Below are 22,726 nucleotides of genomic sequence, written 5' to 3' on the forward strand. Positions count from 1 at the left end.
TGAGTACCACGCTGTTACCGAAGCTACTAGTGACTTGGCGAATGCGGGCTCAGCCCGCATCTCCACAATCGATGCCTAACCGGATGCAAAATGCCGACCTTTTGCTTATCGCATATCGGACGGTGCTCATAGTCATCAGGCTGGCATTTGTTATCAATCTCTCCGGTGTGTGTTGAGGTGGGCATGGTTTCGCATGGGCTGAGACGCGCCGATTGCTACCATCTAGGTACGCGTCCGGGGATAATGCGATCACAAGAGCGCCCCACGATGCCATTATCAATGCCGATCATAGTTCTGCGATCAGATACAAGTCGCTGATTTGGCGCGCCAGTATGCAGTCGATGGCGACTATCGCGAACGTTGTGGTGTTGGTGCTACTTCCGTGCATGAGTGATGGATGTTCCTTGGGGTCCGAACGTGACTTCTCCACAATGACTTCATCGGAAAGCTGTTTCTTTTGATCCATCAACAATATTGTTGTGCGAACACGAGTGACAGCGCGTCTGAGATCCAGCATAACGCGCAAACATCACAACCACCGTCACAGGAATTGACTATGAACGTCACCATCCCGGACCCGCTTACGGTCCTACCTCCGGAGCTCGTGCTCCGCATCCTCGACTTCACGCCCGTGTCAGCCCTAGGATCGCTTACTGCCGTGTCGCCCGCCTGGCACCAGTTCATCGACGGAACGCATCGAGAAGCCATCTACTCGTCGCCGACTAAAACTTCGCAACCGCATAAGACCTCACAACCAGCTGGCGGCGCGCGCGACTTCTCGTTTGTCAACGACTACACCAGCTTCTCCAAGCTCTTTGATGACATTACATCATGGAAAGACCTGTGTAAACGACAAACGCTGCTTGAGCGAAATTGGAACTCACCGCAACCGACCACTCGCGAGTCCATCTTGCAGGTTGGCAATCATGCGGTATGGCGATTTAAGGCTGACTTCAAGCGCCGCATCTTCATCTCGACATCTCATGCAGGTGGCTTGTATGTATCGGACATGGATACAGGTCGTATTCTATGGCAGCTACCTTCTGCCCTAGACACGACTGAAGACCATGCCGTCAGACCATATGCGCATCTGGAGTATCAAGATGGAATGGCCGCCTTTGATCGCGAAGGAGACGCAGTTGAAGTTTGGCGGACAGATCAAGAGGGCACGGCAAGAGGAGAATTCCAACGCGTTGCTGTTTTGGATCACGATTGCCAGACCAGAGGTTTTCAGCTCTCGTATTGGACACTTGTCGTGGTCTCAGTAGAGGGCCAGGGCTTTGTATACGACATGAAGCAGAACCCACCAAAACTGACTACGCATCTGGAAATTGAGCAAGATGCGGTTGGTCACCTGGATCAAAACGAGGATGTGGTTGTGTATTCAATGGGAACGCGTGGTTACCATGTCTACGATAAGAAGTCTGGGCAGGCCTTGGGTATCCTACAGCCATCGCAATGTACGGAGAAGTACCATGTTGAGCCGTTACCACCCACCGACCCACCATCTTCCAATGCAGCATTGGCTGCTTTGCGTTATGGCCGCCCATCACGACGTATCTTCCCTCCTTCAGCACCCCGCAAAAGCCGCCTTACGCCTATATGTCTCGGCAAGGGCCCTCTTCCAAACGCATCTCGCGACCCAAACGAGGAAGATGAGTGGGGTGCCGGTATGCTGGACCGCAGCAGCAATCTCTTTGTAGGCTTCTCACGTCTGGGTCGTGTCTTTGTCTGTACCGATCTCCGCAAGGCATTAGAAGACGGGTCGAAGAACATGGCAAGTGTTAGTCAAATTCTGGAGTGCGAGTCTGATGGTTCGACTTTTGATCTCGGTGGGTGGCTATCCGCGCGAAACCACCGGATCATGTTCGAGATCCAGAACAGAGTGTATGTCGTTGCGCTCAGCGAGGACAATAGTATCAGAGCTGGAGAAGACGCTGAAGAGGTGGGACCTTCGTACGCCTTCCTGACCAGTTCAGCGCCTCAACTCGCAGTGCCGGTCAGCTTCATGGCCTTGTTCGATGATGCCATCATGACAACATACGCGGTACGTTCGGCGCTCAAATCTCCAAAGGACGCAATAGCTGACAGACAACAGACACTCGGTCAACGACGGGAAGAAGGGGGCAATGGGCGTATCTTTCCGACAAAGGCGATTCGCATCATCAGCCTTGCGCCTAGCCTTGACAACGGCGATAACGCGACTACCGAAGTCGAAGACCCAATACTCGCCAACTTATCGCAGCATATCGAAAGACCGCAAGATGAGTTGTTGCGCTTGCTGCTGATGTTTGATGAGGAGCCGAGCGATGACGATGATGTCACTGGGCTGGAGGATGAGTGGGTTGATGAGGACGATACGAACTGAGCTCAGACTTCCAGAACAGGTCAAATACCAGCAAAGGCACGGAGGATCTAAAAGTCTTCTCTCTTGGCTCTATACAAGAGTGGGAGCAGCACATACCTGTAAAACCTCGCCATCGCAAAGATTTGCTGGCACCACACTGACGACGACCAAATGGCTTTCCAGGCAGCAATTTATCAAACTACACCGTCTTTGAGGTCACGTCGCGGTCACTTTACCATGAATCTGTATGATCAGACTATGCCGTAAAATATCATCGCACCATGCTAAGGAATATTCCTCACAGTGGTGGTGTTCAAGCAGTCTTTGCTTATCATCAGAGTCAAATTGAGACCACATTTGCGCCAATATCGCGGCGGGATCGAGTTTTGACAGGGTAGGTGGCTCAGTAAAGCAGATCATAAGATTAGCCTGGAGACTACCAGAATTTGGTCCTTCAACGAATGAGATGCCGAGAGCAACACCGGTACACCGGTGGAGTTATTTCCAACGAATGAGCTCCGAGGTCGGATGGGTTAACGAATGAGAGTCGAGAGTCCCGTCTCCCGTCAGATATCAGGCGTTATATAGCCTCCCAGATGTCCACACTGTCTCCATATATATGTTTGAGGCCACTTCCAAAGAATGTATACAACAGAACACAATCAAGACAACGAAATCCATTCGATTTTCTCGGCTTCCAAAACTGATTTGATCTGACGTTGGTCACGATACTCGCTCATCATTTTATCACTATAGCCATCCTATCTACTCTCACACTAGTACTGTGTGCTGACTTTCTAATCGCTGCCAATGCCACACCCATGTCATATACTCGGAGACTGAGCCGCTCTACAGAGCCGCCTGCCAAATCAGAAGCCCTTTCTGCTGAGGCAATCGTGGGTGTGATAGCCATAGCAGTAGCTATATTGGGTATAGCAGTTCCCTTCATGTGGCCTAGCTTAAGAGCAGGGCTAAATTTCCGCCGCCATTCTCGCTCCCGTCCCGGCTCCACTCGTATGTCTTTCCTCACAAGATCTCGAAATGACACGCAATGTTGACGAAGCCTAGCGGGTTTAAGCATTCGTCTCATCGATGGCCCAGTGCGAAACGCGATCACATGCACACCAATCGACTTTCGAACAGGCGATAGTTCAGATGAGGCTGGTGTAAGCCGACCAAAACGCGCGCAGTGCGACAACTGCGAACAACAGCGCGGGCTGATGCGACACTCTTTAACAATTTAAGGGTGTGCGACGCAGGCGATAATTGCTGTATGGAATCCAACAAGCGGATATATCTGACTGTCGCGACGAGCTTTTGGCGAACAGTGAACAGTTCAGGTTGCAGACTCAGTCAGAACTTCTTGCGATCCCTTCAGATGGCTTATTACGATGGATTGTATCCCAGATATATAGGGCGTGCTGAGAGAGCTTATAGTATCTATCACTAGATATTGCAATTGAGTGAACATTCTTGTTACACCCCTACAGGATGTGATCTGGCCTGTTTGTTCATCTAACCAATTGGAAAGGCTGTCACCTGCTCAATAACTTCCTTACAAAGTCAACATGACCATAACAGGATGTGATGACATGTCACAACAATCCAATAATTATAATCGCAGAACTCCAGTGCCGTTTTTCAAAACAGATGCGATGCATACCTAGGTAGGTAAGCTGTCGCATTCATTCCACACAGCGAATGCGTGACAAGAGATGCAGTAGCCTACCAAGCAGATACCGGCAGAAATTGAACAACGCTACGTAGCCTATCTACGCACCAAGAAACTGGCAGTCAATGGAGAAGGGGAGTTTTCCTGCTTACGTGCAGCGCGCGAAGCTTCCCAGCTCAAGAGGGTGGAGCCTGATCCGGTTAGCGCCTCTTACACAGCCCTAGGACCCGTGGACGATTAGGCACACACGAGGCGCATATACACTTTTCGCATCGTGGGTTGTGAATACTATACAAAGGCTCGAGATTCATCACAACCATGGAAGATGACAGAGCTAGACACTCCAGGCGTCAACAGCGATTCACACTTTCCAAGCTTTGACATCTCCACAGTTATCCCTTTTCGATTGCTGTGACAAGATGAACTCATCGCTCATTCTGCTGCTGTTGAGCGCGTACATTATCTCCTCCTCCCACGCAGCTGTTATACCATGTGCCGTACGGCGAAACGTCACGGCGGAGGCAGCTAACCGAACACATGCCCTGTCGATTGAAGCACTGCTGACGCTTATCGGCGTCTGTGTAGCTGTTCTCGCGCTGGCACTTACACTAGTGCTATCATGGCCTAGCTTGAAGATGAGGTGGGGGCGGTGCACATCTCGACGCTCTCATCATCCCTCTCGCTCTCGTCTTGTTTCGACAGGTGCGTACGCATGCAAACGTTGGAACCAACCCACGGATACTGATTAGACATAGCGGATTCCGCATTCCCCCTTGTCCAAAGGCACGGAAGCCCTGCTGCCCCGGCTTATCCCGGTGAGCCCTGGACCCGCAGCTTAACCGGCGAAGAAATTCCACAGCCACAGCGCGTGCAGTCGTGCTACACCGAGCAACAACGCGCACTGGTGCGACGTACACGCACCATGTGAAGGCTCACGTATCATGCGAAAGGCTTAATCTACAGTCGGCACCAGCGGGCACCATCGTCGTTCCGAAGTCCTCCTAAGAGAAGCTTGGAAGCAAGATAACCGGGTGTTGCGGAGTCTCGTCATCGGAGGCGGGCTTCGTGGTTTTGTTAGAGGGGTCGTCTTCATCTGTTGCCAGCGCGTTTCTTTTCGTTGTACGAGATACTTTGCGTTTCCTTGTTTCGTATACCCGGGTCACGAACTCATCATGTCGGCGCGAATCCATGTAGATATACTTCTGTCACCTGTTCCTATCAAAATCGATTCTTATCAGAACTCCATGAGCCCGTCCACCATCTGAACTCGATTGGCTGTTCCGCAAACACCCAACGCGCGACTTTTATGACAACAATATACCCCTAGAGCATCTCGCAGCAAGCGCTTTTCATTCACGAGCCCTTCTCTCGTCTCGCAGCAAGGGTGTAGAATATACTACCGTCGTAAATACCACGTATGTCTTCTTTCATCATCCGGCCGTCCTCGGGCCAGAGCATAATATACGTCGCAACCCCTGGGTTTGTCAGTAACACATTCTCAGCAACGGTAGTGATTCGGCTTGCATTCGAAGAAGGCACCGCCCCAACCAATCGGGTCAGCAATACACCGCTGGCCCTTCAGCACGTTGCTCACATCCCAGATCGTCAAATAGTCTCTGCCTTCCGCATACTTCGCGAATATGTCTTCAAACTTTTGCGGCAAAAAGCGGCCTTCGTGATCGTACGTTCCGGTGTCACTACCATGCTTATCCCTATGCACATTCTTGAGGAAAAGGCCTGAGAAAGTAGCGTAGAACGTCAGTGTATATCATGCGATTCGTGATTCAGATTGCTTACGGAAGAAAGGATCAGGCAGCCAGCCCTCGCATGTAGGGTATGAGAAATTCGAATGAATGACGAAAACCGCGATTATGGATAGAATGATACCGAATCCGAGCCGATAGAAGCCAACGAAAGTATCCTGTGGCCATAGGATCCCATCGTGATCGCGATCGAAGAAGTCGCAATGTTGTTGCAGGACAGTCTGGTGGGAATGCTGCTCTGCCCAGCCTTTGGTACCTTGAGGCGACTCTGCTGATGGAGCGAGGTTTGCACGGGCGGTACCTACTCGTATTAACGATTTGGCTGTTGAACTTTCCATATGCGGAAACATACCGGTGTGTTGAAGCTTTGAGCCTTTAGTGCTTATGTACGGTCTTCGTTGCTCGGTAACAGGCACGTCACGGATTGAGCTCATCACTCCACCATCTCCATTAGTGAGTCGCTCGGAATGCCTCGTAACTTCAGACATGTTTTTACTATTGCGGTATATAGGTTTGCGTGGATGTTGAGGTCATGGAGGGAAGGACAAATAAAAGGAACGCTATTTCCAACTTCAATGACATCACGCCATCTGAAACAGCCATGGAGCATCAACCAACTTCTGAATCATGCCCAGGTACACCGTCACCGATTCGTCATCCCAAAATTTCACATGCATCGCTTTTTTTTTTATACACCGAAGCTGTAGTGTTCCGCTAGCCAATGGCAAAGCGCGTTGTCAATCTTGGATGATTTCCGGCTCGCGCCGCTACCTAGGCATGCACATCACCTGGGCAGCGAACCGGCCACCTGGTACCCCATCAACATTGCGTCTCGCGGCATGTACAGTACCCTTTACCGTATGTTCGACGCGGAGCTGATGTTCAATACATGTAGTAAATTCCTGCATGTATCTGCGTTGCGCGCGACTTTGCACTTCAGGACTGGCTTCGATGACGTCATTCGTTGGCTCTGCCTACATCTGGCCGCGATGTGAGCCTACTTGTGCCCGTTGTAACTAACATGGACTCGAGCAGCTTTGCCATACTGCCTCCACAGGGCTGTTTGTAAAATAGTCCGTACAACCCGTAAACGGAGCTGAAATGGTGCAACTTTAGTGCATAAGTTGTACTTACACTGCGCGCAATGCTTGTTTGTTAGAGGATCGTATAGTAAAAGACATTGCAAGAGATGTCGCGTTGTTCTTGCGCTCCTTTACCCTCACCTTTAGAGTTCCTTACGTAAGCAGCCCCTAGGCCTAAAAGGGGCATCCCAACATCTTGGCGGCTTTTTGTCCAATAAGAGACGAGCTTAATGGGCCAATGAGAAGCGATTTCTTCCGACAATCAAAGCCCTGAGGAGCAACCGTAATATGCAGCTAAAGCTGCAATCAATAGGATTGCTCTCTTTGTTAGGTCCCCATGCTCGAATGCAGCCTTGACTGTCTTCTCAAGACACTCAAACGGAGCGTCCAGTGACAGTTGTGAAGGTATCGTGACCTGGATAGCTTTGTACGACCTGCCAAGCATGCTAGTATTAGATGTCTCGTCGGGGAAGCCTTTCGACTAGTTGTTCGTTCCGGAGTTGCGTCAAGAGTCATCAGCGACCAGATTATGCGCTCGACAATCCTGGCGCCACAGGCGTCACTGGAACACATCTGCACCGCTCGGATCTCTTCTACGTCGACTTAGCCCTAGCGAAATCCTAAATGTACCCGTGTCACTTGCTACTGGGCTGCCGACTGGACCGTCTACCCTTATCACGAACGGCACTCTTGTAACCTCAGGCTGTCCTAGGACAGAAAGAATGCGCGGGCAGCTACAGACACTCGTCTCATAACTCGTTGATCAAAATCGATGCACTGGAGCAGTCGTTCTGAACGTTTGCGTAAAGATGGAAGACGACATCTGCTGCGTTGGGTTCGCAAGCTTTTCGATCGTGACAATGTCTATTCAATCACTGTCGAAGGTCTCGCCTTCCCACTTGCGGATACTAGTGTGTGTGAGGTAAGGGTCGTGAGGGTCGTTTCGACGGCGTCCGTACAAGTCCTGTAGTCTTTAGTTTCTACCAGAGGTCATGAGTCGAGTACTACACGTTTGCAAGTAGGCTCCTAGGAAAGACGTCTTGATGATACTCTCGTCGCGGTTTGTCTCACTATCTCCGCCATTATCAGATGGTGAAAGGCCGCACTGACTCTCGATTGCGTGCTCACTCACTCAGCCCTTCACTGAGCCCGCTCCGCCACCGCCTACACGCGCCCCTTCACTCACCTGCCCGCCAACAACCTTAGAGATCCCCATGTATGTCCTGGTATTATATATCGCTGGTCGCGGTCTTATTGTACTATATATTATATGGAGTTTAGAAATCTTCCATCAAAACATAAGGCATGGGGTCATTGGGACCAAGCGCACGTCTTACATCACGGTCTTTCAGGTCCGTATGTAATGGCCTGAGTTCGAGTCTGGGTGTTGGATCGGTTAGCTCACAGTTGATCTTCTGCGGATTCGAATTCCAGTGGTGGCCTTTGTTATGATTTGGATGGCCGTCCCTTTTTTTGTTCTTTTTTGCGCAGCTTTGCGCAATCTTTTTCTTCTTGTTCCTTCTCTTTCTTTTTGCTCCTTTCGCGCTCACTTTTATCGACCACCGTGTTAGGTGTGTTAATGTTGGAGTAGTATTCTTCCGCTGCCTGTCAATGAAGCACTTCCTCATTCCAAGAAGTCACGCGGGAAGGATCGTCCTAAAGTCGTAAAGAGCACACTCACGTCGCCGACAGGACTTCTAGGGTATATTCAAGTTTACGGAGGGGGTTAAGAGAATTGGACGAGAGCATGTTGCAGGTGACACTTACACGCATAATCAACTCCAAGTTGACCTAGAGCACAGCGGGGCCTGCCGTACACGAGTACTCCTTAGAGACATGTCTGATGTTTAATAATACGTTGAAACTAAACGGCGGACTGGATGTTGACACCAAGAAAAGATGAAAATAAGCTGAGGATGACCAGGCTCCACGATGTTTTGTCGATGTGAGGCTTTGGATTTGCGGAGCGGTACGGAAGAACAATGCACCGAGCCTCGGCTCACCCCCAGCTTGCAACATCCGGGGCAAGCTCCGATGACGAACATCTACCCGTGTGTTGCGATGGCTATCCATATTCCTCCCTACGACGCTTCCACCCTTCGTCCAACCTATACCGATCTGCAAAATGGATAACAGCTCACTCTTCGACGTCAGGGTACGCACATAATCCACCCGCACGTCCGATCTTCCAACTGACTCTCATCCAGGGCAAAATCGTGCTCGTCACAGGCGGCGCGAAAGGCATCGGTCGCATGATCAGCGAAGGCTTCGTCCAAAACGGTGCTACAGTATACATATCATCTCGCGACGCCAAAGCCTGCGGGGAAGCGTGCAGGGAATTGAACGCCCTCGGCAAGGGCAAGGCCGACTTCATTGCCGCCGATCTATACAAAGAAGATGCAGCAAAGAACATAGCCGACGAGTTGAAGAAGAGAGCAGGCAGTACGTCCTCCCGTGGGCTGTCATCTGTACCACCGTCGCGAGACAATGAGCAGTCGCTGACAATGTACAGAGCTCGATGTCATCGTCAACAATAGTGGAAGCAACTGGGGCGAGTCGTACGATAACTATCCCGCCGCAGCATGGGACCGTGTCCTCAACCTCAACCTAAAGCGCGTCTTCCAGCTCACGCAAGCCGTCACACCCCTCCTCGAAGCCGCTTCTACCCCGAGCTCACCAGCACGCATCATCAACATCGGCAGCGTCGACGGCCTGCGCGTCCCCGCACTCGAGACTTTCGCCTATTCCGCCTCTAAAGCCGGTCTTCACCACATGAGCAGAGTGCTAGCGAGCCACCTGGGCAAGCGCGGAATTACAAGCAACACGATCGCGTGCGGTCCCTTCCAGAGCAAGATGATGAAGGCTACATTGGAGAAGTTCAAGGATGTCATTGAGAGCGGGATACCATTGGGACGCATCGGCAGCCCGGAGGATGTTGCGGGCACTTGCATTTGGCTATCGAGCCGCGCGGGGTCCTATGTTAATGGCGCGACTATCGCGTTGGACGGTGGTAGCGTCGTTGGCGCGAAGTTGTAAATATAAACTTTGCATATCACATCACATTAACAAGAGTTGCATCGATCAGACATGACAAAGGCTGAATATCCTCAGAACGTAACTGATCTCTATAGACATCTAGCAGAAGTACATGTATACCTCAAACCTCCTCGCGACCTACTCAGTTGTCGGCCCCATCACCGTGGTGTTCATCAACACCGTCAGTTCAGCCAGGGCCCGGCTCTGATCCGGCTTCTCCACATCCTCCTGAAGAATGGCCCTAACCTGCTCACGAGTCGCCCAGAAGCTCGTCTCATCAACCACGCGATGCTCCTTCTCGTTCACCTCACTTGGATGCTTGAGGTCCTTGTCGATGGGAAGGAGCAAGGCCGCCGAGAGCTTCTCATCCCGATCAACCTTGGACATGCCTGGATGCATCAAGTCCTTATCATCAAAGGGGTCGAAATCGTCAGCCGGCTGATAGTCCTTGGAAAAAAAGCCGAAATGTTGGGCCGCCGCAAAATTGCCCGCAAGTTCCTTAGTCCGCTTCAGGTCCAAGTTCGCCTGGGCGAGCTCTTCCTTGTCGTCAACCTTCTGCTGCCGCTTCTCGGACCTCTCGTTCAGACCAATCAGCCACTGCAACGTCATCGCCGCACCGAATCTCTCAAAGATGTCTTCGTTCAGATGGCCTTGGCGCACGGCCCGCATGAAGTCGTCTGGTTTCGGCATGTTCGGGAGGAATGCGGCCTGAGCCTTGAGAATGTTGACAAGCTTGTTTACCGTCTTGCTTCGCCTCGGACTAAAGAAGTGGAAGTCAAAGGGCGAATTCTGCCATAGGGCGACGAAGGCTTCGCGTTGGGTGAAGTTGTTCTGCGAAGGGTCGTACTTGAAGACCAGTGACTCAATCCAGGCCTATGTTTTATTAGCTGTGTGCATAGGTCATGAGGGGGCCAGGAAGGTTTCGGTATATTTTAAACCTCCGTGGGAAGTTTGAAAAGACACTGAAGATGGACAGGCATTACTATCGGGAAGAAGACTTACGCGCAGAAAGACCTTGACAAACTCCTCGCACCCCTCCTTGCAGTACTTCGGATCAAATCCTGACGCCCACGCGAATGCCATCAGGAGGATGTTGAACCGGATCTGGTCGTAGAACCGCGAGAACGAATGGCCCTTGTCTAGACCGTAGAAGAAGATCGCCTGATTGACGATCAGAGGCAAGCTCTTGTCGGCGAGGAAGTTGACCTTGGCGATGTCGTTGTACAAGAGGAAGAAGGTGGTGAGTTGGAGGAACGGAGGAGCTTGAGGAACGACTGCCTCGTCGGGATGGAAGTAGATGCTGTAGAGAGAGGGCAGGAGGACGATGCCTTTGTTAACCTTGTACGTCTTGGTGGCAAGCTTCTCCTCAGCATCGCGATGCAGAGCCTTGACCTCCACAACGTCAGGATGCTCAGGCTCAGCGTTGTCGTCCATGGCGACGTCGCCGTCACGCTCGTGGTTGACGTCAACGTTGTGCTCCGCGACGTTATCGCATTCGGTAAAGAAGACGATGTCCCCAGACTCGACGCCGTTGTCTACGTTGTCTGCGCTAACGCCGGTGTCGGGAAGATCACCCATGTTGACGTCGTTGTCGTTCGGGCTGTCCATGATGTCGGTGGTGTCGTGTATACGGGCGTCAATATACGGACGAGTGCGATGGAGAAAGCAAGAAGAGAGCGGGTATATTGCGAAAAGTCGTCGAAACAACGAAAAAGTCCGTGGGCACACAATCCGTAGGCGACAGAAAAACTAGATCTGCGGTCAGCTGACAAGTTCTTCCGCTGATTCTGTTGTAGTGAAAGGAGAGGGTGGCGAGTTGCGTACCTGCGACCCCTGTCTGCTCTGCAAACGGGCGTCGGCGACATCGCTAGCGATATCGATACAGCGCTTGTTCCGAGGGGGGACTGGAAGATGGTGGAGGATACATATGTAGATGTCAGTGTGGAAGTGCAGATCGCTGGTCTATATACATTTCGCGAGACACATTGAATGAGCAGTGAGTGTTTGCGACACCAACAGACTGTGTTTGTTCGAAAGAAGAGCTCGCAATAAATGATACTACCGCGGTCTGTCGACCTGATCAGCTTCGTCTCCTGTTTGTGGCGCAAACGAACGCCAGCGATACTCACTCCTGATCCCAACATCTTTCTCCTCCTTATACGCCTTCTCATAATAGCCCTCTTCATATTCCTCCTATTCCTCACTTTCGTCATCCTCATCTTCTTCATCTTCCTCCTCAGTGTCGTCATCCTCGTCCTCGGTCTCGTCTCCATCAGGCCATAAAACCTTGTCATCAGCCAACCCACGAAAGAATTCTAGTCTGCACCTTATATTAGACAACTCAGTACTCAACCGACTCGCTCACCACCCCTCAGTACCCGATTCCTTTTTCCAGACCAGCCCCCGCTCCTTCTCATCGGCCAAGTCTTTCTCCAATGCTTGATGAAACTCTTGCAATCGAGAGATTTTGTTATCCCTTTCCTTGACGTCACGCCTGAGTCGCGCGATCTCCTTGGCCAACTTGCGTATGCACTTTTGGTCCCGCGTGAGAACGGGTTGGGGAATGGTTGCTTGACGCTCAGCGGGGATTTTGATATTTTTGGGTGCTCTAGATCACGGATTAGTCAAAACCGAGTAGAGAGCTTTGAAGGGTGAGAGCTTACATGTGGGGTACGCCATTGCGGATATCATCGTCTTGGGATGGTTCAGCCACAGGCTCCAAGCGTGGCCTCTTCGAGGGTTGCATTTTGAGTGAGGGTGTGGTTGGTGAAGGTGTGGGAGTTAAATCAAAGCCAGTGTTCACATCCACACTCGGTACCAAAGATAATGTACTCATCGTACCAACAAAGCGGTAGTAGCAGTAATAGTAATAACCATATTCTCATTGACTCTACATATTCCATTCCGATCATAACCTCATCATTCGTAAGTATACCAGCTCTTTTTCAGCTCCCTCATCGCATCCTCTGCTTCCTTCCACTTCCTACTCCCCTTTTCCGCGTCGCCCATCCACGTCATAATGTGTTTTCTGTTCCTCATGTACTTGGACTCTGCCCTCTTTCTCTCCTTCGCTTGGTTCTTCAGGTAAGAAAAGTCGTCGTACCTGACAGCTTCCTTCCAGACCTCGCGCATCCTCGGGCTCCACAGAGAGCAGCTTGATCCGACATCAGGGTCTTCGCCGGGAACTAGCTGGATCGATTTGTTGAACATGTGCGGTATGGACGATGACGTAGATCTGGACTGTGTGGCGGGCCAGATGAGCTCGTCGTAGCATTGCTCACAGACTGTGAACTCTGGCAGCGAAGGGATGAAGTGCCATGGTTTGCGGAACAAGATCTTGTACCTTTGGCACTCGCCTTTGTAGGAAATCTCGCGGAGCAATAAGACGAAGCGGCTTAGATCAGGTAGTTGACCGGACAACTCAGCCTCAGCGTCTAGCTCGACAAGCAGATCCAAATACTTTGGGAAGCGGGTTGAGCTCGTTCGCAAGCTGCATACGTGCCTGTCATCCTTCGGCATCTTAGCGAAGCAACCACGAAGAGAAGGCAATAAGGCCTCAAGCATCCTCCTATCGCTTGAGCATATAGCGAAGTTGGCTACGTGGGAACCGTCGCGTGGGTTTGTAATGCCGTACCAGCTGATGCGGTCTTCTGCACCAGCCTCACGATCTCCAGGACACGGTTTGGCTACTGTGTCCATGACACCTGCAATTGCGGAGATCAGATCGAGCGTTTTGCGACCTCGCTGAAGCGTCAACAGCCATGCAAGACGTGCCCATGGGCTGCTGAAATCACAGCTCCGCTCCAACGAATAGTCGTTCAGCCATATCTGTTTGAAGTCCACGTCGAAGGGTGTACCGGCGAAGACACCCTCGTAACAACTAGGGCAAATATTGAAGTTTTTGTTGTCTTGGAGCGCGTACCAGTCATCGTAAGGCCCAGATTTGTAAGGTCTTGGGCAGTCTGGAAGTTTTCTGTCCATTGAAGCAGTCCTTCGAGATGATCTGTCACGGCGGCCATCGTGAGAGCGGAAACTACCTGATCTGGACCTCCTTGGTCGTGAAGGCTCCTCCAATGTCTCTGTGTCTTGCCTCCTAGGTCGGGAAGGTAGATCTCGCGTGTACGGTGAGCTAGGAATTGACGGCGACGTCGCTCTGGGGATGTCCACGTAGCTTTGCCTCGGCGAACCGACGGTGGAATGATCGAATTGATAGTGCTCTTCGGGTGGCATGAAGACGTCAATGAGTTGGTCGTCAATGGGGTATGGTAAAGAGTCGCTGGTGGATTGCCTTGCAGGAGACGGACTGTGCACATCGATGCGAGGCCTCGGGAGTGGCATGGTGTCGTGTCTGCCATATCGAGAGGGTTGTCTTGACCTGTCGTCGGAAGGTGCTGGAGGATAGGTGGCGTGCCAATCTGACTCTGATACGGGTATGCGACCGCGGCCCGGCGAAGAAGGGTGGAACGAAGAAACGAGCGGGGAGGTTGGCCGCGGGCCACCGCGGGACGATGGTCGAGAGTCTGGAGGAGAGTCTCGCAATCGGGTGGGCAGCTGAGGCGAGGGCGCTCGATACGATGGCGAGCTTGGTCTGGACAACGGGCGTGAGCTGTTAGCATAAACGGTATCTACGGGCACAGGCCTCGATCGCCGCGTGCTGTGCACCGAAGACGAAGACGACCGCGGCGACTCAGCATTGGGGTACTCCTTGTACGAGCCTGACGAATCACCCTTACGTATCGTCGGCAGGGGGCGCTGCCCGGAGTCGTGTCGACGCGGTTCGGGCCTCTCCTGTGTATCGCGCAGGTTTGTCCTCAGATCCTCCCTTTGTAGGTCGCTCTTCACGAAGCTGTAACGCGCGGGCTTTCGTTCGGTTCGTAGGTGGGTCGTGCTGTGCGCTTCGGAGTCGGAGTCGGAGTCGAATACGTATTCCTTCTTGGACGCTGGCGACGTGTACGACTTGTGTCGGCTTTCAGTTGGCATCGGTCTCGACGGTCTGCTCGCATCTGGCCTGGGATGGCTGCTGTTCGAAGGCGTAATGGGTCCTGGCGAGCGCATAAAGTCTGCAGGCGAGGGCGCGGTAGACTCCTTCTGGGGCTTCGAGTAGCCATAGGGCGCCCTCACGCGCTCAGTAAAGACGGGAGGGTCTGGGACGTCGGTGTTGATGTGCGACATGCCCCCACGGTCAGCAAAGCTGCGCCGGCGCCGGTCCCGAAGCGTGTTGCCATCGTCATCGGTGCTGGATTCGGAAACAAGCACATAGCGGCGGTCGTGTTGTGCGACGCTCGGCTGCTCAATCTCGTCGAGCAGGGAGTCTTGGTCGACGGTGCCCCGCGTGTTGCTCGGCGGCTCACCCTCGGCCTGCCCTGGCGACCCCGCGGAGGACGGCGCCTCTTTTGCTAGCGCCTCCCTCTCGTCCTCGACGCTCGGTGACGGCGGCCATGTCTGCTCCTGCCTGTGCGACCTGTACGAATGCGGCGCGGGTCGTCGAGGTGGCAGGGGTGGAGAAGTGCGGGGCTCATAGGTGTAGGTGTTGTAGGACGGAGTGTAGGACGAAGTGTATGGATTGCTCTGGCGCATGTCTGCCAGCTGCTCGCGCGCCTCAGCTAGAGTCTTGTCGCTCCTCGCGTAGCCATAGGGGTCCGTCTCTCTTGATGTATAGTGGGAGTCATGGCGCGGGCGGTGGTGGTACCGGCTGTCGTATTCGTAAGACATGTATGGGCGTACGTGAGCGATGGTCAGGCGAGCAGTGAGAGACTAGGCAGTGGCTTTGGCGAGCATGCAGCTTGGGCAACTAGCTAGGGCGGCTTCAAGAGTATCAAGACGAATATGGCGGAGAGGGCAGGTTTACATAGCGCGGCAACAACGGCCATGTTGGATGTACAAAGATGCTAGGTGACGCATGTAGCCGTCTGTGAATTGCGGGTCGCGGCTTCCTCGCGCCTTCGCCCTGCACCGTCCCCACCGCCGGTAAAGCCCTATTTGCTCGCTTCCCGTCCTCTGTTCAACGCCCACCGCCTGTTCGCACATCTTCGCCTTGCTGAGATATCTGGGTTATTCCTTGGAAGTATCGTCACGGCACAGTCGTCTTCATCGCATTTGCTCGTGTGAACATGCAAGTGTTGGTACCTGTACGATCGAAGCGTCGTATTAAGCATCATAGTTCCCTCTAGCATCTTCTAAACCCTTGTCCGAGCGAAAAATAGCAGCATTCGCCGTGATGCTACTGTACAGTTGCACTATGACTTCATGGTACCTGAGCGATTCTTTTCTTGTATAGATCCAATAGTTACATGCCATATTATGGCCATGGTTTGTGGTGCATCGACTGTAGATCTGCAGATTTGGGAATTCGCTACCTGCCCACATGCAAATATAGAACACGACCCTTCAAGAACATCATATACCTATCCCCATATGATCGTGATACATACAGCTACCTCCCGCCCATGTCTACTTCAAAGCCTCTCCTCTTCGCAGGACCGGCAGCCTCCGGAACAGCGGTAAACGGCACTTAGCACAGCCACACGGGCTGCAGCCACCTCACCACGTGCCTCACCAACTTGTCAACCCTTCATCATAATAGAGAACATGATACCACACTATGCGACTACGGTCAAACTTTCCGGGCGCAAGAAACTGACCGTCGTCTTCAGCCTCCATCCGGTCACAATCTGCCTCGCGCCTCCATTCCAAGGTTTCTACTACCTACACGACTGAACCCACCGGTACGCAGAACCACAAGCTCACAACCAAGTGAAGCACTCACCGGATATGCGGCTCTGCTCGTACTCAAACAACCATACTTTCTCGTAATCACAGAACTGAGTCGTTGTGTTCAAGCCAGGCGCGTGATGCATGGACCTGCAGGCAGAAAGTGGCTGTGCAAGGCGTTCCCGGAAGCCGCCGAGGACGGAGCACTGAACCACCGATATATATACCAGTCGCAGGAGAAACTCGGAATCCTGCAATCCTACAATGCCAAACGATACAGCTATCTCTGTTAAATCCGATGCATTCACGTATTGTGCCTGAATTGGTGCGCATCAGTGTCGTAAACCCGATAACTCCATCGTGACACGTTGTTTCCGCGGCATGGATACGCCCCGTCCTACCTAGGTATGGTATGCTGTAGGAATCAATTTGTATATAAGCTGTAGAAAGACGATAAGACTGCTTATGGTTCAGATGACAAGAGAAGCAACAGCAGTCAACCAACAAACCTCATTGACATAATCCCAAACATGTCCGCCCCCACTGCCACCGTCAACCTCCCCAACCTCACAACCCACCAATCCATAACCGACACCCTCCACCGCCTTACCCTCGGCCTAGACAGCAACGACCGCGCCCTCGTAGAATCCGCCTGTCACAAAACACCCGAGATGACATTTACCTACGGGCCGCTGGGCGCCCAACAAACCGTCACTGGCTTTGACACGATCAACCCATTGTTCGACCGCGTCTTCAGCCTCGTCACCACACATACCGTGAGCAATGTGAGGATAGAAGCGGAGAGTGAGAATGCGACCTTCGCGCGCATGACGGCGCATGTCATTTCGTACCATGTCAGAGAAGAAGAGGCGTTCGTGGCGGCGGATACGAGTTATACGGCGAGTTCGCTGTACGACATGCAGCTTCTCAAAGACGAGAATGACGGAGGACTGTGGAAGATCACGACATGGAATGCACGGATGTTGTGGACAACGGGAGACATCAAAATCTTGCATCCATAAAGACATAATCTGCATATATCGACTATGTAGAAGGAAACTTTTCTTTCGTCTCATTCTTCCAGGTGTCTTCTTCTTTCCGTTAAGGGTTTATATCGTAAGGAAATATCGGTTACATAGTAGATCATATCGCTAATCCAGACGCCGGCGCCGAACCAACATGTCCCATTAACCGCTATTTTCGCACAGACGGACCAAAATGTCGCGCGCATTTGTGTGTCGTAAACACATGTACATGGGTATCAGAAGCAGCTTGCATAGAGCCGAAGGGGGAATTGAGAAGAAATCGCTCGGATGGGAATTCGGGTTAAGAAGATAGGAGTATGGCTTGATGATTCGTCGCCGCACTTAGAAGTAATTGCCCTTGGGGATGGCGCAGAAGATGCCGACAGCGACGGCGGAGATGAGAAGAGCGCCGAGGATGGCTTGGATGAAGATGGTATCCTGGATCTGGCGGAGAGCAGGCTCTTGAATCCAGACTTCACGGTCAAACACCTTTCTCACGACATTACGCTTCTCGTAGCGGGCGACCCATGGCTCGTCTTCCCAAGAGTTGCTCGACGCGTGCGAGTCGACGCTCTGGAAAGAGTCGGACTTGAAGTCGTAGCTTTGCGGCTCGTCATCGGAAGCGAAGAGCTCCCATGGTCGCAGATGACGGTGGTGCATGCCGTGAAGTACGACACACATGCCCTTCCAGGCTGCGATCAACGTTGAGATACCAATGAAGAAGCCGATGAGGGAGATGACGCGCCATGCACGACCGGCGCTGCTGAGGGTGAGGATGATTGCGACGATCAAACCAGCAACTATGCCGAAGATACCGAGGCCGCGGGCGAAGATCACACGCGGACGGTTGCCATTGCATATGGTCCACCGAACAAAGTTGGGGTGCGCTTGGCAACGGAGCGACCACTCGACGGTGGTGATGATGTCGGTAAATGCCGACGGGTGGGTCGTATTTTGCAGAGCGTGCAGCAGTGCTGTGCGCTCTTTCGACGAGAGGTTCAGCTGTCGCGAACCATTGTCGGCAATATAGATGGAGATGATGCGATTGATCTCTTCCCGGTAAGGCTGGACGGATACTGTGGTGGATGAGCGATTGGACCCTAGAGGCGAATGAAGAAAATTAGCAAAGGTAATACTCACGTGGTTTCCACTTTAATCCTGCGTTATCAAACGCACCAGCAGCACGTTGAGTGTGATCAACTTTGCCGGTAGTCATGCTATCATCGTACGAGTCAAGGGAGTAGTCGCGCCTAGCTTCGACGCTGGTTGGCGTGCGAGGAGGCGTGAAGAAGGGGTTCTTGCTACCCTTCTCCGAATCAGCGACCTTGCCCTCGTTGGCGAAGTCGGTGCCCTTGAGCATGGCTGCAGCGTCGGCATTGTAGCTGACGGTGCCGGGCCTGGCTTCGGGGTTCTTTTCGCCAGTCCACTCGGGAGACAGAACCCTCTCGCTTTCCGGCAACGCATTGAAGCGCTTGACGTAGTCACGGTACCAGAGGAAGAATTGCAAGTTCTCAGCCGACAGTTCGATGTACTTGAGGAAGTTCATGAAGTCGCGAACAGTGCAGGGCTGGGAAGTGTCAGTGAAGGTACTTGGAAAGGTGATGTTCATGGCAGTGGCAACGTACAGGGCAAGCGCCGCCAGCGATGATGGTGTCAAAGGACAAGGCCTCGGGAATACCGTGGGACATGCCGCTGCTGCCGGACTTGATGGATGCATTGATCGACTTTCGCTTGTCTTCGGTGTTGGTGGAAGAGGCAGTGCTGGGACGAGGAGCTCGCTCTGGGCGGCGATAAGATAGTGAGTAGACCATATTGGGCAGGATCCGGGGTCGAATCTGATCGCGGAAGGAACGTGGTGTTGCGGGGCGACGGCAGCACGTGGTCAATTGGTGAGATGGCAGGAGCAACTGTTCACACGCACCGTGCTGCGCGTGGAGATGGAATGCTATATACCTACTCGGCCGATGGGGCGAGTGGAGTAGTGAGACTGAGCTAGCAGAAGATCTGGAAGAAAGCTACTTGCGTAGTCGTCCAGTAGTCGAGCGCTGAGACCGATTGCCGCAGGGCAGGGTGGTAGCGTGGATCTGACTAGTGAGGGCGAGCAAAGCTTGGGATGGAGGTAGAGGAAGTTTGCGCGTGGCCTCTGGCGAGGTAAAGTAAAGAAAGCAAAGTCACGGTCGAGCAGCGGTGTTTATACCCGCCTGCTCGGCATGACCGTATTCCCACGTAGTCTTCCAGAAAGCGGTCCCTATTCGTGGCAGGCACATGGCTCTCCACCTTCACAGCTTCCTGCCGCCTGCGGGCATTTTCCCAAATGAGCCAGCTGTAGCGTGGGGACGTCAACGCCTGGTCGCACATGGGATCCTCGAGGTCGCCGACAAGTAGGTGCGCCCCACCGCGGCCGTACAGTAGACGGCATCGTGACGGACGGTAGACGCTAGCATGCCGGGACATCAAGATGTGCACTAGGCCCACGCGCCATGAGGAGTCGGCAATCTGGGCAGAACCCGTGTCGATCGTCTGGACCCGGCTAAGCTCCCTTCACAATTGCAAATCTCTGCCCTGTTTGCCGGCCTTTTGGCTTTCTACGAGACAGCGTGGCGCCGACGGTCAAATGTCACATTGCGGTGCAGCCGTTGGGAAATGAGGACTCGACACGCCTGCGTTGTCAGATTGCCTTGGTGTTTCAGCGATGCGAGGCATCTCAAGCTTAACGCTCGCAAGTGCGGGCGGAGAACCGAAGCGAGCGACGGTCAAGAAGCTGCTTCGAGAAGCTGCAAGAGTGACGTCCTCTCAGACAGCCACAATGTTGTTTTAGAAAGCCACAAATTTCATAATTGTACGCGATCGACGCTGCATGCATAATGCCAGCGTGCAGATGAACGCCAATAGTCCAATCAGCGGCCGTCAGCGTCCTGATGGGCGGTCAGGATGCGTGCGTCCGGCCTCCGTCGTCACCATGCGTACCAAACTTTGCAACCATCGCTTAAGTCTGGACCTTCTCAAACATCTCCTCCCCAAAAGCTTTGCTCCACGCCCTCACCACTGGGAGTAGTCTTGTGGCTTGCGAGTCAGTATGATAACGTCGAACTGGTGGGTAAGGCAAAAGAAGAGCTGACGGCGCCCAGGCTACGGCCCATCTAGTATGCAGCAACGGCAAAAGCAAATACACATGCCGCCTACGACATCTTCGAGTGCGAGCCAAGATGGGGAAAGCGCCACCATTGCCAGGTCCCTGGAATTTGGAAGTCCGGACTCATCGGACTCATTCCGTGTCGGCCAGCCTGATAACGACGAATGGCTATTACTCGGCCGAATAGGTCGTGTGCAGGGTCTTCACAGTTGAACTCAACCCCTATGTATAGACTGCGGAGTTTCCGCGGATGAAGAAAATAGGAAGGGCCTCTTCCGACGACATCCGTCGAGGCCAAAGATGAGTCGCGGACACGATGTGCTGCGTGAGTGCTTACACGGTGTACTTGCCATATCAACACCAGAGTCTCAGCACGACCGAAAGTCAAATCTTGTCCCCGCTGATGGATGATCGATCATGTGCCTACCAGCAAGCGTGCAAACACCGAAACCTTCTGCAGAATACCTCGTTCTTGGGACGAATGTGCGCTGGAGCTGGGCTGCTAGTTCAAACGCTTCATACGCGCCGTATAACGGTACAGATGTAGCGCTAGAAGCTAGAGTCGCCGAAACTCTGGTAGTCGACAAAGTTGACAAGTCTGAGGCTGACTGACTGAGTCGCAACCCGGCATTGCCAGAAGCGGGTTCGCGCACTCTTATGTTTCCCCAACGGGCGTTGTGAGACGTGATCGCTCATCACATTTCTGTGCACAGCATACGATAGTTGCCACTGCAAACTTTCGCAGAGCTCGACCAAATCTTATGAGAATGCGCGCAACATCCTCTGCGTTTGGCCCGCGCATGTTACCAAGCCGCCCAGCCTAGCAGCTCCCCGATCAGTGGGACTTTGATGCTAACATCGAGACTTCTTCTAGTGGCATGCGCTTTGGCCCCGCCGATTGGACTCAACCCTCAGACTGGGAAATTTGGCGTCATTGGGGATACGTGTGGCGTCCGTCTCGTCGCATTGGACCCTGCGCAGTCGATTTGCAAACGGGATGTGTTGCTGGGAGTTCTTCTTTTCTTCTTTTCTTCTTCCCGTGTAACGTTCTTGCGATTGCTTCCGAAGCCCTGGATCTGGAGTGCGCCTGGTCGTACCGATAAGATGCATTCAAGCCACGATTCCGTGTACCTGAACTATTCGATTCTTCGCCAGGAAGCACCACGTGCAACTGTCCATCTCCCGCTCTCCGGTTTCCCGTAGACGTCACCCAACAGCATCTTCCTGGAAGGGTGTTCTACTTCGCAGGACCGAGCGTTTCAGGTCACCAACAACCGAAAAGGGTGGGCATGTGGACGCGACGACAGCGGGAGGCTCAGGGGAAAACTCGCATGCTCGCGTGGCCTGGGATGTAGCGCGACGCCTTCAAATTATGAGTCTGGGTGACCTCATTGGTGCGCTGCGCGGCTCATGAGAAATGCGCATAATGCTGTCCCGTCTTTGCAAAATACCATGCCCTCATCTCCGTCCCGTGCGCAATTGTGATCGCTAACTTTCTTTTTCGACTACAGCCGAGCACCTAGGCAACTACAAGGCCTGGTCGCTACGTGGCCGGTGCTGCAGAGCCTGCTGTGAATGTGGGTTGAGCGAGGCAACTCATGTGCTGTAGAGCTGACCAACATGTGTGGGATGTCATCCGTCTGTCCAGGTGGCGTTGCCGGTGGGCGGGATCAATACATTGGATGCGTGGGTAGTCGGGTCGCGTCTGACTAGGCGGTGGCATAACTATCGGCTGCGATTTGAGTCCTTGCGGTCATGCTGTCAAAGTGAATATCCCATCCCTTGGCTTGGCGCAGGTGGTGTTGGCGGTGAGTGCTCGAGGCAGTCGCGATGAGCGTCCCGGTCACCTTATATGGAAGGACGAGTTGGTGACACCTGCCACATTGCGCCGTCGTACGTATACGGCAACACGCAACATGGCATCACCTCATCTTCATACTAACGGGCATGTGGTCTG

The 22,726-nt window shown here is 52.9% G+C and overlaps 9 protein-coding genes across 9 annotated transcripts; 3 read left to right on the plus strand and 6 right to left on the minus strand.

The window, feature by feature from the left end:
• Nucleotides 1-556: 556 nt before the first annotated feature.
• J4E86_005586 (uncharacterized protein) lies at nucleotides 557-2,368 on the plus strand (the record flags this gene model as incomplete). Its single annotated transcript, XM_051446119.1, has 2 exons — nucleotides 557-2,047; nucleotides 2,099-2,368. The coding sequence occupies 2 exons, from the start codon at nucleotides 557-559 to the stop codon at nucleotides 2,366-2,368; spliced, it is 1,761 nt and encodes a 586-aa protein (XP_051302886.1).
• Nucleotides 2,369-5,372: 3,004 nt separating this feature from the next.
• On the minus strand, nucleotides 5,373-6,270 carry J4E86_005587 (uncharacterized protein; the record flags this gene model as incomplete). The annotated part of the gene is made up of 4 exons (XM_051446120.1): nucleotides 5,373-5,494; nucleotides 5,544-5,756; nucleotides 5,817-6,083; nucleotides 6,135-6,270. The coding sequence occupies 4 exons, from the start codon at nucleotides 6,268-6,270 to the stop codon at nucleotides 5,373-5,375; spliced, it is 738 nt and encodes a 245-aa protein (XP_051302887.1).
• Nucleotides 6,271-8,989: 2,719 nt separating this feature from the next.
• J4E86_005588 (uncharacterized protein) lies at nucleotides 8,990-9,900 on the plus strand (the record flags this gene model as incomplete). The annotated part of the gene is made up of 3 exons (XM_051446121.1): nucleotides 8,990-9,019; nucleotides 9,072-9,306; nucleotides 9,377-9,900. The coding sequence occupies 3 exons, from the start codon at nucleotides 8,990-8,992 to the stop codon at nucleotides 9,898-9,900; spliced, it is 789 nt and encodes a 262-aa protein (XP_051302888.1).
• A 138-nt stretch (nucleotides 9,901-10,038) lies between these two features.
• On the minus strand, nucleotides 10,039-11,508 carry J4E86_005589 (uncharacterized protein; the record flags this gene model as incomplete). Its single annotated transcript, XM_051446122.1, has 2 exons — nucleotides 10,039-10,773; nucleotides 10,903-11,508. 2 exons carry the CDS (start codon nucleotides 11,506-11,508, stop codon nucleotides 10,039-10,041), a joined length of 1,341 nt encoding a protein of 446 aa, XP_051302889.1.
• Nucleotides 11,509-12,093: 585 nt separating this feature from the next.
• Nucleotides 12,094-12,646, minus strand: J4E86_005590 (uncharacterized protein; the record flags this gene model as incomplete). The annotated part of the gene is made up of 3 exons (XM_051446123.1): nucleotides 12,094-12,220; nucleotides 12,269-12,508; nucleotides 12,564-12,646. The coding sequence occupies 3 exons, from the start codon at nucleotides 12,644-12,646 to the stop codon at nucleotides 12,094-12,096; spliced, it is 450 nt and encodes a 149-aa protein (XP_051302890.1).
• Nucleotides 12,647-12,819: 173 nt separating this feature from the next.
• J4E86_005591 (uncharacterized protein) lies at nucleotides 12,820-13,919 on the minus strand (the record flags this gene model as incomplete). The annotated part of the gene is given in 2 exon segments (XM_051446124.1): nucleotides 12,820-13,808; nucleotides 13,823-13,919. The coding sequence occupies 2 exon segments, from the start codon at nucleotides 13,917-13,919 to the stop codon at nucleotides 12,820-12,822; spliced, it is 1,086 nt and encodes a 361-aa protein (XP_051302891.1).
• Nucleotides 13,920-14,152: 233 nt separating this feature from the next.
• Nucleotides 14,153-15,612, minus strand: J4E86_005592 (uncharacterized protein; the record flags this gene model as incomplete). The annotated part of the gene is made up of 2 exons (XM_051446125.1): nucleotides 14,153-14,506; nucleotides 14,563-15,612. 2 exons carry the CDS (start codon nucleotides 15,610-15,612, stop codon nucleotides 14,153-14,155), a joined length of 1,404 nt encoding a protein of 467 aa, XP_051302892.1.
• Nucleotides 15,613-17,141: 1,529 nt separating this feature from the next.
• On the plus strand, nucleotides 17,142-17,633 carry J4E86_005593 (uncharacterized protein; the record flags this gene model as incomplete). The annotated part of the gene is made up of 1 exon (XM_051446126.1): nucleotides 17,142-17,633. The coding sequence occupies one exon, from the start codon at nucleotides 17,142-17,144 to the stop codon at nucleotides 17,631-17,633; it is 492 nt and encodes a 163-aa protein (XP_051302893.1).
• A 345-nt stretch (nucleotides 17,634-17,978) lies between these two features.
• J4E86_005594 (uncharacterized protein) lies at nucleotides 17,979-19,447 on the minus strand (the record flags this gene model as incomplete). Its single annotated transcript, XM_051446127.1, has 3 exons — nucleotides 17,979-18,712; nucleotides 18,777-19,203; nucleotides 19,262-19,447. The coding sequence occupies 3 exons, from the start codon at nucleotides 19,445-19,447 to the stop codon at nucleotides 17,979-17,981; spliced, it is 1,347 nt and encodes a 448-aa protein (XP_051302894.1).
• Nucleotides 19,448-22,726: the final 3,279 nt, after the last annotated feature.

This window comes from Alternaria arbusti, assembly GCF_024043155.1.
Source record: "Alternaria arbusti strain BMP 1465 chromosome Unknown scaffold_6, whole genome shotgun sequence".
In the NCBI taxonomy this organism is placed as follows: domain Eukaryota; kingdom Fungi; phylum Ascomycota; class Dothideomycetes; order Pleosporales; family Pleosporaceae; genus Alternaria; species Alternaria arbusti.